Source organism: Octopus bimaculoides, chromosome 4 (assembly GCF_046866305.1).
Source record: "Octopus bimaculoides isolate indiv1 chromosome 4, ASM4686630v1, whole genome shotgun sequence".
Taxonomy (NCBI): Eukaryota; Metazoa; Mollusca; class Cephalopoda; order Octopoda; family Octopodidae; genus Octopus; species Octopus bimaculoides.
In genome coordinates, this window is record NC_142931.1 from 98,363,982 (window position 1) to 98,384,783 (window position 20,802).

General features: G+C 36.1%; 1 protein-coding gene across 4 annotated transcripts in view; it reads right to left on the reverse strand.

Moving 5' to 3' along the window:
- The window catches only part of LOC106876835 (RCC1-like G exchanging factor-like protein), a 48,908-nt gene that overhangs the window by 20,074 nt on the left and 8,032 nt on the right, over positions 1–20,802 (reverse strand). For all 4 annotated transcript variants that reach the window (XM_089351075.1, XM_052967296.2, XM_089351074.1 and 1 more), the window contains exons 2-7: positions 19,197–19,416; positions 14,673–14,770; positions 11,628–11,757; positions 10,423–10,551; positions 4,634–4,700; positions 1,771–1,822 (exon numbers count right to left, since the gene is read on the reverse strand). In XM_089351075.1, the coding sequence (XP_089207201.1) occupies positions 1,771–1,822; positions 4,634–4,700; positions 10,423–10,551; positions 11,628–11,757; positions 14,673–14,770; positions 19,197–19,416 (696 nt within the window). The remainder of the gene's footprint in view (positions 1–1,770; positions 1,823–4,633; positions 4,701–10,422; positions 10,552–11,627; positions 11,758–14,672; positions 14,771–19,196; positions 19,417–20,802) is intronic.

Consider the following 20,802-nt stretch of genomic DNA (forward strand, 5'->3'; position numbering starts at 1 on the left):
CTTTATGATCTCCAGTCCACTTTATGCCCTGAAAAATCTCTGCCTGCTTCATGCCTTAAATGCATCTCCTCTGTAACTTAAAATGTCCACTTTAAGACTAACTAGCTCAAAGGTTGGGATTAAATAGATCCTAACCGAATAATTTTTAAAAAACAATGAAATGACAAAATTATTCACATATTGACATTTAATTAAAAGATACACATAACCATTTCCACAGCCGCTTCACTGTTAAATGGTTTTACATATACAGGTAAACCGAGTTGGAAAAACAAGTGTTTTGACAGCAGACACAAACTTGCTTAGGATATTATGGATGTAAAGCATGCATGTGTGCGTGTGTGTGTGTGTGCATGCGTGAGCGAGAGGGGGAGAGAGAGGGGGGAGAGAAGTCAACATCATTTTATATCTGTTTTCTGTACTGGAATGGGTTAGGCAAATTATCACAGTCTTATTTAGTTCTATTTCAGAGTTATTGACCTCCTAGATAGTTCAGAGGAACTTGTTTCACCCAGACATTAGATTTGTGATAGTTCCTACAGTGTGAAGCTCTTCCCATCACCAAACTGCTTTACATGATATACTGGGTGCATTTTATCATAGAAGCAGCACAAGAGGTGTCCTGTCCTCAACAAGACAAGGAACCATCTCCATTCACTTGCAAACTACTTTATCGTCAGCAGCAGCATTTTTCATGTTTTTCCATGCATGTAAGGCTTGGATGAGTTTTTCTCAAATCAACATATCAACACTTGTTCCTTTGTGATCTTCTTTGTAAGATTCAACATCCTTAGATCAGTTTTCACCATTTCTGCTTATGCCTTCCATGATCTTCCTCTTCTAGTGGGTTCTTTTACATTTTCCCTCATCTGTCATCATCCATATGTATCACATATCCATACCAATGTAGCTATATCTCTTGTACACTAAATCTGATTCTTCATATATCCAGTTTTTCCTCTTAACTCATCTGTGCCTAGTTATTCATGCACACTGACATTACACATCCAGCAGATCATGTTTGCTTTGTTCTTCACTAATCTATGCATGTCCTCTACATTCACTCCTTGTCTTACTACCATCCATTGGAGTTCAAATTCAAGCATCATACAATCTACCCTTCAAAAAAGAAACCCCTTATTGCCAGCAGAGGTAATAACTCCCTGAATTTTTCCTATTCTATTCTAATTCGGTTTACCATGTTTTCAGAATACTTTTCTCTACTACTGATTAGGTCATCTAGGTAACAGTAGGCTATCAATTACTTCTACAAAGCCTTCCAAACACAATAAGGAATTTATTTTACCGGTGCCCTGAAAGCTAACTACTCATGTACATCTATTACATACATAGTCTTTATTAACTGTCAGTCTTCCCTGGATTCCACTACTTTTCTTGTGCATTCACAGATCACATTAGGTACATTGTACAAAATTTTTACCAACACCTTTTCTGCATAGTGAGCATGGCCATTTCCCTATTAGTATCAGAGTCCTGTTAACTTTCTGATATAATAAAACAGTCTTTGCTACTTTTACTCTGAGGCTACTTGATTCTAGGTTTTGTTTCAACAGCTGGAATTTCATTTCTAAATCTTCCCCAGTTTCTGCTACAAGAACTTGATCATTAGTATATAGACGTTTGTAATAGCCTGGAGAACTATAATAAACAGGAGGGGGCTAAGAAAATTTCTATACACACACAAACATTCATACACATATACATACATGCACACATTAAATAAAAGGTAGAAAACAATAAAATAAATACCTCTTTAATGTTATCAGGCAGGTGTCTAATTTTAGTGATGGTGGAACTGCCTCTGAATAGGAGAACAAATATATTTATATATTTGTAAAGCTGAAGACATTAACAGATTCTGGATAAGAAATAGAAGTTTTAGATCATAAATACAATATTTTGGTTAACTAAAGACTTTTCATCAGAACTGCCATTGCTATCACATTAATCACAATATCATGGAAGAAATAATTAACCAAAGTGAGTTTTCTCTCCCTCTAAAAAGAAAAAAACATCAATATTTTCCACAAGAAAATAATACTGTTAGAGAGAACAACATATTTCCTTACTAGCCCGATAGGGCAGCTTTCAAGCTAGCTCCAGTGGAGGGCTCTTCATTGGGCCTTGGGCCCAACAATAACACTTCGTGCATTGAGTACATATTGAATTTTATTAAACTTGGACAATATTTTTCAAGTAATGAACGATTTTCATCAAAACAATAATTTGTCCACTTGGAACTTATTGCAAAGCTGCATGATAAACAACAAATTTTGTCTTCCCATTCAGGGTCAGTACAAATAGCTTGTTTCAATTCCCTACCCTTGAACAACCAGCATATAGCTGGCCATAGGCAACAATAAACTTACCTTTTAAAAGTTCAACGATAATTCTTCTGGTTCTATATTTAAGAGATGAGGAATTATGTACATTATTTACATTATTTACAATTGATAGATATTTGTCCTCATCTTGTTTGTTGTTAACACAACGTTTCGGCTGATATACCCTCCAGCCTTCATCTGATGTCTTGGGGATATTTCGAACCTGAGTTCAAAATTTCCGCAAGACACCTGATATCAGCCGAAACGTTGTGTTAACAACAAACAAGATAAGGACAAATATCCATCAATTGTAAATAATATAGATAATTCTTCTGCTGTCAATTAATTTAAAGACAATTTGATGTATGTAGGGCCTTACTTTCCGTACAAACAATTATTTGTAATACCTGGTACATATCTAAACTCCTGTTCGTAGTTTGAAGGAAAATTACACCACTGTTGCTAAACACTATTTCAAAGTGTGATTTTTATGTTTTAGAATTGCTCTAAATGTATTTGACCATAAAGATGTTTGAAATTTAGTATTTTTTAAGGTAATAATAAAATTAGTCGAATTTATTTTCATGCAATTGGAGGATGCTAAGTTTCCATAGCTCCAACGGCTGACGACATCAAAATAGGTCCGACAAATTGTATTAATATCTGAAAAAAGTTTCTAATATTTTTATTGTAGAGGGTTATGAGAGATAATATTGTATGAGAGAGTGAGTTCAATACGTACTTCAGTTCTGAAGCACATGTTATGGTTAAATTACTTGATACAGTTATAATATTTAGAGAAAGATTTTTTCAAAATGTTTATTTTGGAAATTACTTTCGAAAATAGTTATAATATTTAGAGAAATATCTTTTTCCAAATGTTAGGATTAAAAAAACCCCCACAAGAATGAAGAATAGTAGAAGTGTCACCGAATAGTGAGAGAGGGGGTCGGAAGAGTAAAGTTGAAAAAGTGTGACACACTGACATTCGCTTTCGTATTTATTATCATAAATTGTTGATTTTGGGAACATTCTATGATACTGAACACACTTATGATTATCTAAAAAAAGTCATTAATTTTAGGAGCAAAGTTAGGTAGAGGCTATTTAAGAAAGTTATAATAGCCCTGCATTTATTAAAGTAAAAACTATGTAAGAAAAATATGGTAACAGCTGTGACTGTGTAAGAAGCTCACTTCCCAACCACATGGTTCCAGGTTCCGTCCCACTGTGTGGCACCTTTCGCAAATGTCTTCTACTATAGCCTCAGGCTGACCACAGCCTTGTGAGTGGATATAGTAGACAAAAACTGAAAGAAACCTGTCATGTACGTGTGTGTATGTGTTTGTCCTTTACCACAACCTGACAACTGATGGTGTGTTTACGTCCCTCATAACTTAACAGTTCAGTAAAAGAGACTGATAGAATAAAAACCGGGCTTTAAAAAAAAGAATATTGAGGCCAGATCACTCAACCAAAAAGTTCTTCAAGGTGATGCCCCAGCATGGCTGCAGTCTAATGACTAAAATAAGTAAAAGATAACTTTGCAGAATTAAAACTAGATACAGACTATGTAAGAAGGCTGTGGTAGTCATATATTATTAAAGTTAGATACAGATTATGTAAGAGGGCTGTGGTAGCCCTGTATTATTAAAGCTGGGTACAGATTATGTAAGAAGGCTATGTACTGAATTAATGCTGTAATATGTACTACAGATATAGTCCACATTATGAAAATATTCTATTCGTGAAAATATTGTGTTAACATGAAGTTCCATATACCGAGATTTTTTCCTTTGATTTCTATTTAACATGGAAATCAATAGAAGATATATTACATATGACAGATCTCCACATTGCAGCAAGATTTTTCTGAAGTGCAATACTTATGTAACATGGGAGCTGCTTATAGTGTAAAGCTGAACAGAATGGTTAGCATTATAAAGACAGACATCCAGTTGTTAAAAGAAGCAACAATTTCTATATAAATATCTCTCACAAGGCAAATTTCTGCACACATCCACAACAAAAACACTCGACGGAACATTGGTCATCACCAGTGTTTTCTCTAGCCCAAGGTTGAGAATTTGGGAGGAAAAGATTGGAAAATGGTTAGTGTCACTTGATAGGAAGAGAAAAATGTATGTTACTTGTATTTTTCTGTTTCTAGAATCAGACTACTGAGAAGAGGATGACAGATTAATGAGTGGAAAGGACACAATAGGGAGGAGTAACACAGTAGGGATGACCAGAGTAGAAGGGAGAGAAGAGAAAAATATACAAGTTACCTGTATTTTTCTGTTTCTACAATAGGTCGACCACACTGACCAAATGAGTTGTTACCAAGACTGAACACTGTACAGGAGAAAGAGGAGAAACAAAATAAAGTTATAAACAAGATAAGAGAAATATTAAAAAGAAAGTGTTGGTATAATCATTGAAAAGACAAATTAGATTACCAGGTTTTTGTTGTTTTTTGTTGTTTAACCTGAGGTCAACAACAATCCAACAGCTTTATGATCAAAGGTGTTCTTTCTAATGACAAATATTCGTTCTATTTGGGTGAAACATGTACTACAAAATACTTTTTTTCAAACACCAATTTATCATCTTTTCCCTGATGAACAAGGGAGAGAGGGGAGAGAGGGAGAGAGGGGGGGAGGGGGAGAGGGAGGGAGGAGGGAGGGGAGGGGGAGGGGGAGGGGAGGGGATGGGGGAGGGGGAGGGGAGGGGATGGGGGAGGGGGAGGGGAGGGGAGGGGAGAGGGGGAGAGGGAGAGAGAGAGTGCATGTGTGTATGTCTTCACCAATATACACTGACAAAAGATACATATATACATACACATATACACACACACATACATATGTACAAACAGAGAGATAGATATGACAGGCTTCTACACAGTTTCCATTTCCCAAATTTCAGTCACAAAGCATCAATAAGCAGCTATGGTAGCAGACAATGTACCACACAGAGAAACAAACCCATTTTAAAATGAACTTCTTAATCACTTAGCCACGTCTGCACCTTCACCAAACAATTTTTTTTCATTTTTTTTTCAGACTGTATCTGAGACTATATTACTTATGATATTGTTTATTTTTAAGACAGTAAGGCATGACTTGAGGGAGATTTAGCTTCCACTTCTAGCATGCCAAGTGACTATACAGAGGTTCCTTCATTTTCAATGCTCATAACTTGGCATTATTTCATACTGGAGAGCAGATATCAAATATAATCTATAAGTACCAAAGGCAATAATTTTATTTTTAACTTACTGGGTTTGAAGGGAAAGAAATGTCCATAAGCTTCACAGACCTTTTGAGACTGATTCCATTAGTGTTCTACTTAAGCTGCTGCAGGAAAGAGGCAACTGGGGAGGAAAGTTTAAAAGATCTCTTAATTTCTACAACATATCACCTCCTTTTTTATCTCCAGAGCTGAAGTAAACTCCACAGATCTCATCCAAGTAACTATAGACTACATTTTAAGGGCTAGTTCTTAACTCCTGTTTCAGGTGTAAAGTAGATGAGAGATATGTATTCTCCTACAGTGGATGAGGTAACTTATTCCCTAATGAACTGCTACTTATTTATCCATGACAGCTAGGTGATGAAGTGAAGACATGTAGAATAAAGTACACACATTGTATGTATGTGTATATATATATATATATATATATATATATATATATATATACTTAGATATATAAAAGAAAATGATTTCCTGATGCTGGAGAGCAAACAGACAGAGATAACAGCAGAGTAAAGAGGACTGTTTAATCTTACCAAGGATATGACAACCTCCTTAGTGTTTCTGCGACAATAAAATGCACTCATCACATTTTGTAAAGTGGTTGACGCTAGGAAAGGCATCCAAACATAGAAACCTCACTAAAAGTATAACATGATCCTCACATCTTGTCTAAGAGAGCATTAAGTTTAAATAAGAACTGACTCAGATTGTGACAATATGGCCAGCTCATACCAGCATGGCAAAGAAGTTGATAAAGATAAAGCATTTTGATGAAGATGATGATTATGTTGATGGTGATGATGATGATGATAACAGACATAAAGATTATATGTATAATGAAATATATATATAAACAGAACTGTATTACAAATAAGTGCCCTGAAACTGGAGGATGGAGGGGGCCAGTAACCCTGACAACATCATATTCTAGATGAATGACCTCTGCTATCATCCATCACTCTCACAACTCCACTAACAATACACACAATAACATAAAGTTTAGAGAAGGGTACAACTGTTTACATTAATCTCCAGTGATTAACTGGTATTTACTGACTTCAAAAGGTTGACACACACAAATGTGCCTGATGTGGTTTGAACTCAGAATGTAAACACTGCAAATCCTTTAATCCAACACATTCCTGTTTCTGACATTTCATGATGATGATGACGATTATTATTTTTAACATAGAAACAAGGCCAGAAATTTTTCAAGGGAGTATTTTAGTCAATTAAATCTCCCCCTCTCTCTCTCTCCTTGGAACAGATGAAAGGCAAACTTGACCTGAGCAGGATTTGAACTCAGAATGTAAAGAGCTGCAACTAATAATTTCCCTATTCAGTGCTCTTAATAATTTCTTATTTAAGGAATTTCAAGAAAAAATAATGAGATAATTATATTGACCCCAGTATTTGACTTGTACTTACATCGTAAGACATCTTGTCAGATGCTCATGATTCTGTCAATCTGCTGCTGCTGCTACTACTACTACTACTACTACTACTACTACTACTACTACTAATAATAATAATAATAATAATAATAATAATAATAATAATAATAATAATAATAGGTTGTTCCGAAAATAATGGCTGCTCTAAGTGTTGTGTTTTGAAATGCAATTCTATCATAGTATTTTAACTATATTTTAGGTGAATTCTGACATACTTAATAATTGATGTATGTTCTTTAATAATTTTCTATTTATTTCAGACAGAAAACATTCTTGAAGCATACGTGCCCTTAATTATGAACATGGCAAAAAAGGACTTTCGCTTACTTTTCTTGCATGAGTTCAAGCTTGGGCACAATGCTTCCCAAACTGCTGCCAATATCAACAAAGTATGGGGAGGTGGGGTCCACAAGTGACCATACAGTACAAAGGTGGTTTCAGAAATTCTGTAGTGGTGATGAGAGCCTTGAAGAAGGTAGAAGGTCATGCAGTCTTGACAATGAACAATTGAAAGCAATTGTTGAACAAAACCCACATCAAAGTGTCAGAGAAATGTCTCAAGCACTTGGTGTCAGTACTGCAATGGTCCCACGCAATCTGCAGAAGATTGGTAAGGTGAAAAAGCTTGATAAATGGGTACTGCATGAGCTCAATGAAAATCAAAAAGTTCATCGTTTTGAAATGTGCTCAATGCTCTTTCTGTGAAACACCAATGATCCTTTTACTGAATAGTCACTTATAACAAAAAGTGGATCCTTTATGATAACCGTAAATGATCAGGTCAATTGCTTGATTGTGACAAGTCCCCCAAACATTTCCCAAAACCAAAGTTGCATCAGCAAAAGATTATGGTGACTGTCTGGTGGTCTGCAATTGGTGTTGTCCATTACAGCTTTCTGGAAGCCAATCAGAGCATTACAGCAGAGGTTTACTGCAATCAACTTGCTGAAATGCATGTTCACTTGCAAAAAATGAGACTTGCATTGGTGAAGTGGCGTGGCCCAATTCTGCTCCATGATAATGCAAACCACATGTTGCAAGAATGACGCTGCAGAAACTCACAGACTTTGGATACGAGACTTTACCACATCCTCCATATTCTCCTGATCTTTCACCTACTGACAATCATTTTTTTAGCATTTAAATATGTTTTTAAGTGATAAAACTTTCAGGTCAAAACCAGAGGTGGAATCAACTTTCAAAAATTTCTTGGCATCAAAGCCAATAAGCTTTTATCAACGAGACATAAATAATCTCGTTGATCGATGGCAGTGATGCATAGATGTTCATGGCTTGTACTTTGACTAATCAAAACATTTCTATTGTTAATTTTTCCAGAATAAAGTTATGTTTCTGAAATTAGCCATTATCTCTGGAACAACCTAATAATAATAATAATAATAATAATAATAATAATAGCAACAGAAAAAAGATGGTATAAACACACGCCAGAAAAGGTCACAGAAAACGAGAAAGCAACCATACTCTGGGATATGCCAATACATACAGATAGAGAAATTAAGGCAAAATAGACCAGATATAGTTGTCAAAGATCATGAAGAAAAAAAATGCTTTCTAATTGATGTATCAATACCAGCAGATGACAACGTTTCTCTAAAAGAAATAATACAAAGACCTGGAAATAGAGATAACTCGAATGTGGAATCTAAAAACAGAAACAATTCCTATCATAGTAGGTGCCTTAGGTATAATAAAAAAATATTCAGACAAATACATAACAAAAACACCAGGACTTACAAATATATATAACATACAGAAAATTGCACTACTGGGTACTGCACACATTCTACGCAAAACACTTTCAATACAGTAAACATAAGAGCACCACAGCAAACCACAGCACATACCCAAGGCGCACAGAGCTGCGCTCGGTAGTGAAGTGAAAGCACGTTATAAAAATAAAACTACTGAATAATGATAATAATAATAATAATAATAAGTAAGAAGGAATATATTCACAGACACGACAGAGCTGGGACCTATATACACTGGAAGCTATGCCAACACTATGGAATAACAACAGAAAAAAGATGGTATAAACACATGCCAGAAAAGGTCACAGAAAACAAGAAAGCAACCATACTCTGGGATATGCCAATACACACAGATAGAGAAATTAAGGCCAATAAACCAGATATAGTTGTCAAAGATCATGAAGGAAAAAAATGTTTTCTAATTGATGTATCAATACCAGCAGATGACAACGTTTCCCTAAAAGAAATGGAGAAACTTTCAAAATACAAAGACCTGGAAATAGAGGTAACTCGAATGTGGAATCTAAAAACAGAAACAATTCCTATCATAGTAGGTGCCTTAGGTATAATAAAAAAATATTCAGATAAATACATAACAAAAACACCAGGACTTACAAACATATATAACATACAGAAAATTGCACTACTGGGCACTGCACACATCCTACGCAAAACACTTTCAATACAGTAACTATAAGAGCATCACAGCAAACCACAGCACATACCCAAGGCACACAGAGCTACGCTCGGTAGTGAAGTGAAAGCACGTTATAAAAATAAAACTACTGAATAATAATAATAATAATAATAATAATAATAATAATAATAATAATCCTTTCTACTAAAGGCACAAGGTCTGAAGTTTTGGGTGGGGGGTTAGTTGATTACATCGACCCCAGTATCCAACTGATACTTAATTTATCAACCTCAAAAGGATGAAAGGCAAAGTCGACTTCGGCAGAACTGGAACTTAGATCATAAAATTGGATGAAATGCTGCTAAGTATTTTACCCGGTGTGCTATCAATTCTGCAAGCTTACTACTACTACTAATAATAATAATAATAATAATACTAATAATAATAATAATAATAATAATAATAATAATAATAATAATAATAATAATCCTTCCTATTGAAGGCACAAGGCCTGAAATTTTAGGGAAGGGGACAAGTCGATTATATTGACTCCAGTGTTTCACTGTTATTCTCAACACCAAAAGGAAGAAAGGCAAAGTTGACCTTGACAGAATAAATAATAATAATAATAATAATAATAATAATAATAATAATTTTTGTTTTTAATTTAAGCACAAGGCCAGCAATTCTGAGGGGGGGGGGGGTAGGCAATACCATCAACCTCAGTACTTGACTGGTACTTTACCATCTGTGGAATAAATAACACAGAACATTTTTACCAATGAGAAGAAGCAAGCAAAAAGGAGAAGAGGAAAGGAGAGAAGGTAAAGGGAGAAAGAGGAGGAGGGGAAAGGAAGAGGAAAAAGAGGAAGAAAGAGAAGCTGAAAGAGAAGAGAGGAAGAAGAGGGAGAAGAGGGAGGAGAAAAATGAATGAATGAATGAACAAACACACTTACCACCTTCTTGATCAGTGAGAATGATTGCATGTGCCCGGCCACCAGCCATTCCTATAATTTTCGTCTTAGTCGGATGAAGAAGAGGTATTTCAATGTTTGTGGGTTCAATTATGTAATCAAGGAATCTATCTACAAATAGAGAAACACTTCATCTAAATACAGCTTCTGAAATGACACTTCATTTCAACACCCTTCCTCTCCTGCACTCTCTCTAACTTAGTGTAGTGATTTCTCTTGTCCTCTAATGTCCCAGTCCAAAATATCAGAATTTTCTTCATACAGCACACTACTTCTACTGCTGCTGCTACCATTGCCACCACTTCTATCCAATGTTTCAAACTGATCTTTACCAATGTGACCACCATTATAGGTTTCCAAAAATTTTATTTCAATTACATTATAGAAAAATTAAACTTAAAAGCAGTGGTCCTCAACCAGGGTCCAAATAAGATTTTGCTGTTGAAATTTATGCACAACAAATTGGTTATACTTCTACAATACACAAAATATTCTAACAATGCTTTAATACAATTCCTAATAATATTTAATTATAAAAATATAATGGAATTTTTTAGAAATTGGATGATTTTGAAGGTCTACTCCAGTAAAGTAGGGATCAAAGAGGTTAATAGCTAAAGAATGGTTGAGAACCACTGCTTTATAGCAATATATTGACTAGTACTTCTACCTCTCCTACCTAGATATTAAATACCTATCCTGGTGGGCTAAACAAATAAGTAGCTAGTGCTAAAATGCTTAATGAAGTAAACCAAGAAGATTTAATTACTTAAGTGATAAAACACCTGTTTAAATGAGAAAATAGTCATTAACTTAATTATTAACTCTGCCAGTGGCCCACAGTTTTTTCAACTTTCTCAAACTAGGGACTATAATGTTTAATACCATTCTACAGTAGAAATCATAGCAGTTCACTCATTCATTCATATGTGCCCACAGACATATAGAAAGGTAAATATATGTACAAGCTTTAGAAACTTGAAATAAACTTCAATCTGTATGAATCTGCGTTATTCTAAAGACAAAATTTCTAGAATATTTATTACTTACATTCACAGTGTTTAAAATGATGTTTTTAATTTACATTTCTTTGTTTTGATGTACGAGTTATTCAGTATTCTAAACTGTAACCACTGGTAACATAATGTTTTAGAGTATAACTAGCAGCCAAATAGTTTCTAACTTACCCGAGTCCTTCTGCATTTGATAACATCCAATCTGTGAATCAGTGTTGATACCAGTGCCAAGAAGTACAGAGGAACCTTGTAAACTAGACTGGAATAATGTAAAACCATAACCACAGGCAACATGGCCAACCTGAAAATCAGAGAAAGATTAATGTATATATGTAAAAGAATATGTGCAAGAGAGAGAGAGAGAGAGAGAGAGAGAGAGAGAGTGAGTGAGTGAGTGAGTGTGTGTGTGTGTGTGCGTGCGTGTGTGCGTGCATGCGTGCGTGTGTGTGTGTGTGTCAATGTATGATTTAGGTTTTTTTTAATTGCAATGTCTGGAAGACGAAGCAGTCCTATGATATTTACAGGCCCTCTAAGACTGGTGAAAGTGATACCATTAATGTTTTGTTTAAACTTGCAAGTGAACACTTAAGGAAAGACATGAACAAAGAGGAGATTCCAAGTGGGTGGACATTCAGTGATGGAAGGACATGGACATGCAGTGCCTCAAATGGGAGGGAATATAACAAGGGTGACCAAGAGATGGAGAAACAAGTAGGTTGGGAGTGCCTGAATCAACTCAGAGGAGCACTGACTATTATAGTAGCAACATGCCTGTGGGTCAGAGACTGGAATGTGTGATTTAATGCCAATCAATTGAGGCTTTTCTCTGGATTTGGTCCAAGATGTCTATACATAGCAGCTGCACTATATCAGATGTGTGTGTGTTAAAGAATGTGTAAATAGATATGTAAATGTGTGTGCGTGTTAAAGAATGTGTAAATAGATATGTAAATGTGTGTGTGTGTATGTGAATGTAAACATGTATAAATGAATGTATGTATGTAAAGAGATATGTGAAAATATTAGTTTCAAATTTTGACACAAGACCAGCAATTTCAGAGGAGTGGGTAAGTCCTCAACTGGTACTTATTTTATCAACCCTGAAAGGATGAAAGGCAAAGTCAACTTTGGTAGAATTTTCAGAACATAAAGACAGACAAAATGTCACTAAGCATTTTGCCCAGTGTGCTAACAACTTTGCCAGTTTGCTGCCTTAAGATATGAGGAAAAAAAGTAATAAACATTTTCACACAGCATTTATTATCATTAAATATTTTCGTGCTTGTTTTCCCAGTTGTACCAAATTATTTGTGATCCTGCTTGACGAAGAGGTAGACTGACAGATAAATATTTAGAAACTTCTAAAATATTATTCACCATTCACAAACAACTACACAAAATTAAGTAACAAAAAAGAAAAAAAAAAAAGAAAGTAAATGTGCTTTCAACTCAGAAGTCATAAGTTCAAATCCACTATAAGTATTTGGTTGTTGTTTAGTCCTTTGTCAGCTCTTATCCAGTAGACCTATGACCTATAATCGCAGGCATTCTAGCCATGACTTCCCCATCTTTTTTTAAACAGTGTATTTAGAATTGCATTATCCAATTGTCCTTGATGTTTTAAGAAGGCCAGGTTTGATTTGGCTGCTGTTTCTAGCTCAATTATTTTTTGCTTATAGTCAGGGTGAGCACTCTTAATGCTGGCCAGACTGGTCAGACTGTTTATTTATGGTTCCCAACTTAACTATAAATAGTTTGGTTCACCTAATCCAATATGGTGGGAAGGCACAACTTACTACTGTAAGCAAATCTAGAACATTACAAGGTGGTATCAAAAAGTTCCCGGACTAGTTATGTTTAATAAAAAATTTACCAAAGTTTTAACATCATATTTTTCAAAATAGTCATCTTGCGCAGCAATACACCGGTCCCAGCATTCCTGCCACTTTTGAAATACAGCCTGGAAGTCGTTTTCCATAAGCAAGTCAAAGACTTCTGCGATTCACTCTGGATCTCATCAACAGTGTTAAAACAGTGACCGTTGAGCTGAATTTTCATCTTGGGGAAGAGATGGAAGTCTACAGGTGTTAAATCTGGCAAACAGGATGGGCGTGGAAGTGATACCATATTGTTTTTGGTGAGAAAATCATGAGTGAGGAGAGCTCAGTGTCAGGGTGCATTGTCGTTATGAAGAATCTAGACATTAGGATTGCCCACATGGACCCATGTAACAAACAAAATCAGTAATGTCATCAATTGCCCTCTGACAATCCTCATGCAAAAGCTGATGAATTTTCTCCACATTTCCAGGGGTGACACTCCTGGTAGGTCTTCCAGATCGTTCATCATATTCCAGGGGTGTTCTTTCACTTATCAAGTGCACATGCCACTCAAAACATTGCATGCGACCCATTGATTCATCACTGTAAGCTTGCCAAAGCATGCTCAATATCTCTGTAGCAGACTTCCTAAGTTTAACACAAAATTTCATGTTGGCTCTTTGTTCCAACTTCCAGTCCATGACAAAAATCTCAGACTATAGCATACATGATCGCAAAAACACAAATTTCACAACTTGTGAAGTAAACACAGCGATGTCACTTGGCACACTGCCTCATGAAGGTTGCTGCTAGCTCACTGTGCACACAATCATGTGCTCCCATCTGTTAGTACACTACAGCACTACAGAACTAGTCATGGAACTTTTTGATACCACTTTGTGTATATATATATATATTAACTGAGCACTGTGTAGAGTTAAATTCAAAACAATAGTTTCTCAAGTCAAAGAAGGAATCAATGTGCAATTGGCTGACCTGCTTAAAACAGTAGCCAAATATCTTTCAAATGATATCTTAAGAAAGAAAGCACATATGTATTTTTTAATTACCAAAAAAATGGAGTAGTCATGGTCAGATTGCCTTCAATCATAGATCTACTGAACATACATGCACAAGATTTTGCTGAATTAGCTTTAATCCACAAAACTCACACTCACCTACATTTACTCATACCCTTCACACATTCACATCTCCAATATACCCCATATCTACCTATCTACATATCCACAATTTACCCAACACCTACCTACATCTACAGAATATACCTCATATCTCCTTATATACTCCACGACATACATTTTAATACATCTAAAATACATAAATAAAAGGTAACAACAAAAACAAATAAAAAAACAGCAGCAATGTATTGTTTTACCTTTAAATGTTGCTCATCGAAGAATTTTAATCTAGCAGGACGATGCATGAAGGATAGGTGTGTCTGCTTCACCCCAGGTCTTAAATAGGACTTGATCCCTTTAATAAAGAAACAAAAAAGATAACTGATCCTTTTAGAGCATAACAATTTTAAATTATCATATCATCTTAATATCAAACAGGACACCTTAATAATGAAACAACAAAAAGGCCTCTCTTTTGGATTACTTGGCTGGCTAGAATTAAGTTAAACTCTCTTGAGCTACATGGTATTGTTTTATAAGGTTAAGAATATAAAGGCAGAGTCATTGCTAACATATACTTAATGTAAAGATCAAGATAGTTTCCACTTAATTAAAATTACTTTTATAATAAAGAGAGGGATGGATATGGAGGATGTCAGTTGTATAAAGAAATGTCAAGAGATCAAAGTGGATAAAATTTGTAGAAGAGGGATACTGCCAAACATGGAATGAAGTGGTGAAAACTGACTTAAAAAAGCTGAACATCATTAAGGAGATGACAATAACACTGTAAGTTGTGGGAAAATGCTGTGCTGGAGAGGATCCACTGTGAAACACAAACATAAAAATAATGGTGGCAGTGGCGGTGATGGTAGTGGTGGTGGTGTTGGTAGTGTTGGTGGAGTTTGGGATGTATATCTACACATTGGTTCTCTCAACTATTATGTTCATACTAAGTCTCCATCTACTACTCTCTTCCCATCATTATTCTTTCATCTTCCACTTTCTCTCCTAATTGTTTCTCTCTAACAATATCTCTCTCCACTTACAACACCAGTGTAATGAGACAAGGCATTGCATTGGATATCTCTGTATTCAATCCACCCTTAACACCACTTTTCTTTATTTTTATCCATCTCTCTCTCTCTCTCTCTCTCTCTCTCTCTCTCTCTCTCTCTCTCTCTCTCATTATTCTTTCAGTCTGGCCTTCTTCCTGCTCAGTAGTGAGAGAAAAAGGAACAAATTTATGGAGATAGCATAGAGAAGAAGGAACAGTTTTTAGACTTACCACTGAGAAGCTAACCTCTTGAGTGCTAATACCATGATAAAATACAATCAATACTCACTATAAGATGGTTGACAATAGGAAGAACATCCAACTAAAGAAGCCATACCAAAAAATAGAACACATAAATGAGTAGTAGTCCTCAACTCCTTTAGAAGATCAATAACTATGAATAAGAACCAATTTGGACTATGATGACCTTTTCAGTTTATGTCAGCAAGGAAAGTAGATGTAAAATGATAACAACTGGCTCAGTTTACCTAGCTGTTGGGAATAAGTATCAGATCAGCTGACATCCTATTCAAAAGATTCCTCCTAGTAAAGAGAACTAACATTTGGTCCCTTGAAAATCCTTTCAGAACTGAAGAGGCATTTAGATGTGATTCCTTTTACATGTGAGTAATAAAATAAGATTGATAGGAAACATGCAATAACAAGGACTGAGGCAAGAAAACAGGCCTGTACCTCAGAGAGACAGAGAAACATATACTTCAGCCAAACAAGGAGCCCTGTACTTCAAATGGGTAGAATCCTATACTACAGAAACAGAGAGAGCCTTGTGCTTAAAACAGACTGACAGCTCTGCACTTTAGATAAAATTTATTTTTCTTTTGGTTTAAGGTCACAGTACATTTCCTTCCCTAACATGCACACACACACACACACACACACACAACTTCAGAACAGGTATAGTCTAATTATGTAACTTTTCTAGCATGTCTTTATACAATTAGCCACTTTGATAATCTGTCTGTCATAATTAGATAATCAGCTAGTGTTAATTAAACATGCATTAATCACTTTTAAATATGATACAGCCTACCCATATCAACTTTTAATCACTCTCTCTCTTTTTCTCTCTTTCTTCATGTGCTTGTGCGTGTGTGTGTGTGTGTATGAGGTCAGATCAATAAGTATCCAGATTGTTGCCATAGTAACGAAGCTAAAGCACACAGAGTGAAGCTGCTTGGCACAGATTGACCTTGAATTCTGCTGTACATGTGCAGTAAATTTTAACGTTCTAGCTCACTTCCACTGTTTACAACAGTGCTTGGAAGAAACGTGTGTAGCATGTGATCGTCGCATTGACCATGACAGAGAAAGTTGTCATGGTGACACCCGCTCAGAGACCTATGCAAAGTTGCAGAAAGTGCGTGGAGAGGGGTGTATGAGCTGCACACAAGTGTATGAGAGGTTCAGACGTTTCCAAGATGGCCCAAAAAATGTCAATACTGACGAACGCTCTGTGAGTCCCGCAACTAGTAGAACTGAGAAAAACATCATAGATGTGCATGCAGCTGTGAGGGGAAATCATTGAACCACCATCTGTGAGATATCAGAGGATGCGCAGATTAGTTATGGCTCAGTTCAGTCCGTTATCACTGAAGATTTGGGTATGAGATGCATGTCTGCCAAGTTTGTGCCAAAACTGTTTTCAGCTGACCAAAAAGACACTCGGGTTTCAGCTGCACAAAATCTCCTTGAATGTGTTGAGAATAATGAAAACCTTTTGAAAATTTTGCATGGGCCTCTGAGCAGGTATCGCCAAGCTTTTGGTAAAATTCAATGCAGATTCTCTGCTCAACTTTCTCTGTAATGGTCAATGTAATGATCACACGCTACACACGTTCCTTCCATGCACTGCTGTAAACAGCGGAAGTGAGCTAGAACATTAAAATTTAGTGCACATGCACAACAGAATTCAAGGTCAATCTGTGCTAAGTGGTTTCATTCTGTGTGCTTTAGCTTCGTGGTAAGTAGCTTGCTTACCAACCACATGGTTCCGGGTTTATTCTCACTGCATGGCACCTTTGGCAAGTGTCTTCTACTATAGCCTCGGGCCGACCAAAGCCTTGTGAGTGGATTTGGTAGACGGAAACTGAAAGAAGCCTGTCGTATATATGGATATGTATGTGTGTGTATATGTTTGTGTGTCTTTGTTTGTCCCCCCAACATCGTTTGACAACCGATGGTGGTGTGTTTACGTCCCCGTAACTTAGCGGTTCGGCAAAGGACACCGATAGAATAAGTACTAGGCTTACAAAGAATAAGTCCTGGGGTCAATTTGCTCGACTAAAGGCAGTGCTCCAGCATGGCCGCAGTCAAATGACTGAAACAAGTAAAGAGTAAAGAGTATATATTGGGTCATCCCATAAATTATGCAGTTTTTTCAATTGCACGAAAAGACACAATAAACTACATGCATCAACTTGCTATAAAAGCAGGTAGTAATTTTACCTTGTCCTTATATTTAGTGCAAGTTTTGAAGAGTAGAGTTCGATTTTAAGAGTTATTTTTTCAAAACTAAAATGGAAGTGACAAAAGAGCACATTCTGCATATTTTGCTTTATAAGTTCAATAAAGGCAACAACGCAACGGAAAGTGCGAGAAATATTAATGCAGCATATGGGGACTGGACAATAAGCGTAAGCCAGTGTCAAAGGTGGTTCAAGAAATGAACACGCTTCATCTTGGAAGATCTGTAGAGCTCAACGAGGACGTCCTGCAAATCCTGGTGGAACAAAATCCCATTGTAACTGTTAAGGAACTAACAGAAGCTTGGATTTGATCATTCCACCATTCTTCGAGACCTGCATGCCATCAGAAAAGTCAGCAAATTGGGTCAATAGGTTCCTCACAAACTTTCCGAGTCTAATTGCACACAGAGAAGGACCGTGTGCTCTTCTTTGCTGTCACATCTCACAAATGAACCTTTTTATGGACCAAATAGTGACTGGCGATGAGAAATGGTTCTCTATAAAAATGTCAAGTGCTGAAAACAGTGGGTAGGGAAAGGAGAAACACTAGCACCCCAGGCTAAAGAAGGTCTTCACCCATGTAAGGTGTTGTTAATTGTTTGGTGGGATATGAAACATTTAGTCTACTTTGAACTTTTAAACCCAAACCAAATGATAACAAAGGAGAACTACCGCAAGTACCTTGAGTGGCTTCTTAAATTAGTACTAGAAGAAAAGCGACTATCTTTGATTTCAAGACAAAAGGTATTCTTCCATCAGGATAATGCTCAGCCACATACAGTGAGGATGATATTGCAAAGGCTGGAGCAGTTTGAATGGGAAATGATGCCCCACCCACCATATTAGCTGGACACTACCTCATCTGATTATCAATTATCCCACAGGCTTCAAGGTCATTTGGACGAGAAAAATATGAATTCTGTAGACAAGGTCAGAACAGTACTGGAGGAGTATTTTTCATCACAGACAAGTGAATTTTGGAAAAGGGGCCTTGCAAGTCTACCAGAGCATTGTAGAAAATGAAGGAGAGGATATTTTAAATTAAAAAAGAACTTTGTTTATCTTAATTTTGAAAAATAAAAGAAGTATAAAAAAAACTGCATTATTTATGGGATGACCCAATATCTTAGCACACACATACCAATGCATCAATAACAGCAAACACACAAAAGCACATATTCATTCCACTACCAAGTATCCAACTTTATGAGACCACAACAGACAAACAGTTAACTTACCCAGTGCACCAGTGGCAGAGAAGCCCCACGCATAGAGTCTTTCATTCAGGTGACTGACATCCTCTGCTGTGTATTGCACCACAGTCTCCTCTATGGCTTGCTGCTTCGCAATGCGTTTCTTCCAGGTGGATATGTGCCGGGACACCTCGGCTGGCACAGCTACCCTTAGCCTTGTCTTCACCACTTGATATGGTGAGTACAACCAACACGTCAAGGCCATCTGAAGAAGAAGAACAACAGAATGATGATGATGATGATATAGTTTTAGGGAAAAGAACCAAGGTTCATGAACTCATCGATGAAAATCCAGTTACATATAGAAAAATTAATAAGTAAAAGCACAATAAATAAGTATAATATCATAAGATAAAGATAATATCTTAATCTTATATCTACTTTGTATTATATTATACTTATTTATTGTGCTTTTACTTATTAATTTTTCTATATGTGACAGTGGATTTTCATCGATGAGTTCATGAACCTTGGTTCTTTTCCCTAAAACTATATATATATATATATATGTATGTATGTATATATCTGTATATATATAAAAGGCAGGATGTGTGTGTGTGTGTGTGTGTGTACGTGAATATAGTTTATGCACGTCCGCAAATTAGCACGCATGTCACTCCAATTTTAGGACATTCATCATGACCCTATCTGCATTTACGTCAACTTTTTCTCTTAGAGGCATCTGCGTATAGCTGTAAAAATCAATTTTCAACCATAACTTTTACCAATTTTGAAGTTTGCTAACATGGCGAAGTCAAAGTATGCGTATGTGCGTGAAGGAGAGAGAGAGAAATTTTGTTTGTGAGAGGAGGAGTGAGGGAGAGATACAGATTGTTTGAGAGCATCTAACAAAAAAAAGTAAAGAAAAAGTGGGAGAGGGAGACAGAAAGTGTCTAACGAAAGAAAAAGTGGGAGAGGGGAGTAAGGAAGACAGTGTCAGCGTTCATGAAAAATGAAAATGTAAAATGCTTTTTTTTTCTTAAACATGAGATATAGTTTCAAATATAGGATGTTTTTGAAAGACACTATATTTTATAATGAAATTATATATACTTTCTCACACAACAATTAAAATATATTTATTTTAAATCATTTATTTATTCTAAATCGTTCATCTTTCTCCCCCCTCTCACTCACACACATACACATATACTACTTTGGGAGCGAAAGAGTTTCGTTTATATTTCACGCCGAAGAAAAAGGTTTATTGACAATCCATTTAACAACAATGAAACAAAGAGGTATGTAACAATTTGTCAATGAATTACACAATATAAATAGGTAAAATTTCCCAGGCTCCCCCCCACCCCAACCCGTTTTTTGGACCACAAAAAGGGTTTGGTAATTTTTTAGATTAACACCCGCACGATTTCCACTACAGTTTTAGGGTAAGGGTTTTAGGGTTAGGATTAAGGTTAGGGTTAGAGTTTAGGGTTTAGGGTTAGTGCTAGGGTTAGGGTTAGGATTAGGGTTGATGTTAGGGTTACGGTTTTAGGGTCAGGGTTAGGATTAGGGTTAGGGTTAGAGTTAACCTACAAGAGACAGGCCGCTTATTTTTTGGTTAAGGCTGTTGGTAAGTTTTCCTAAGTTA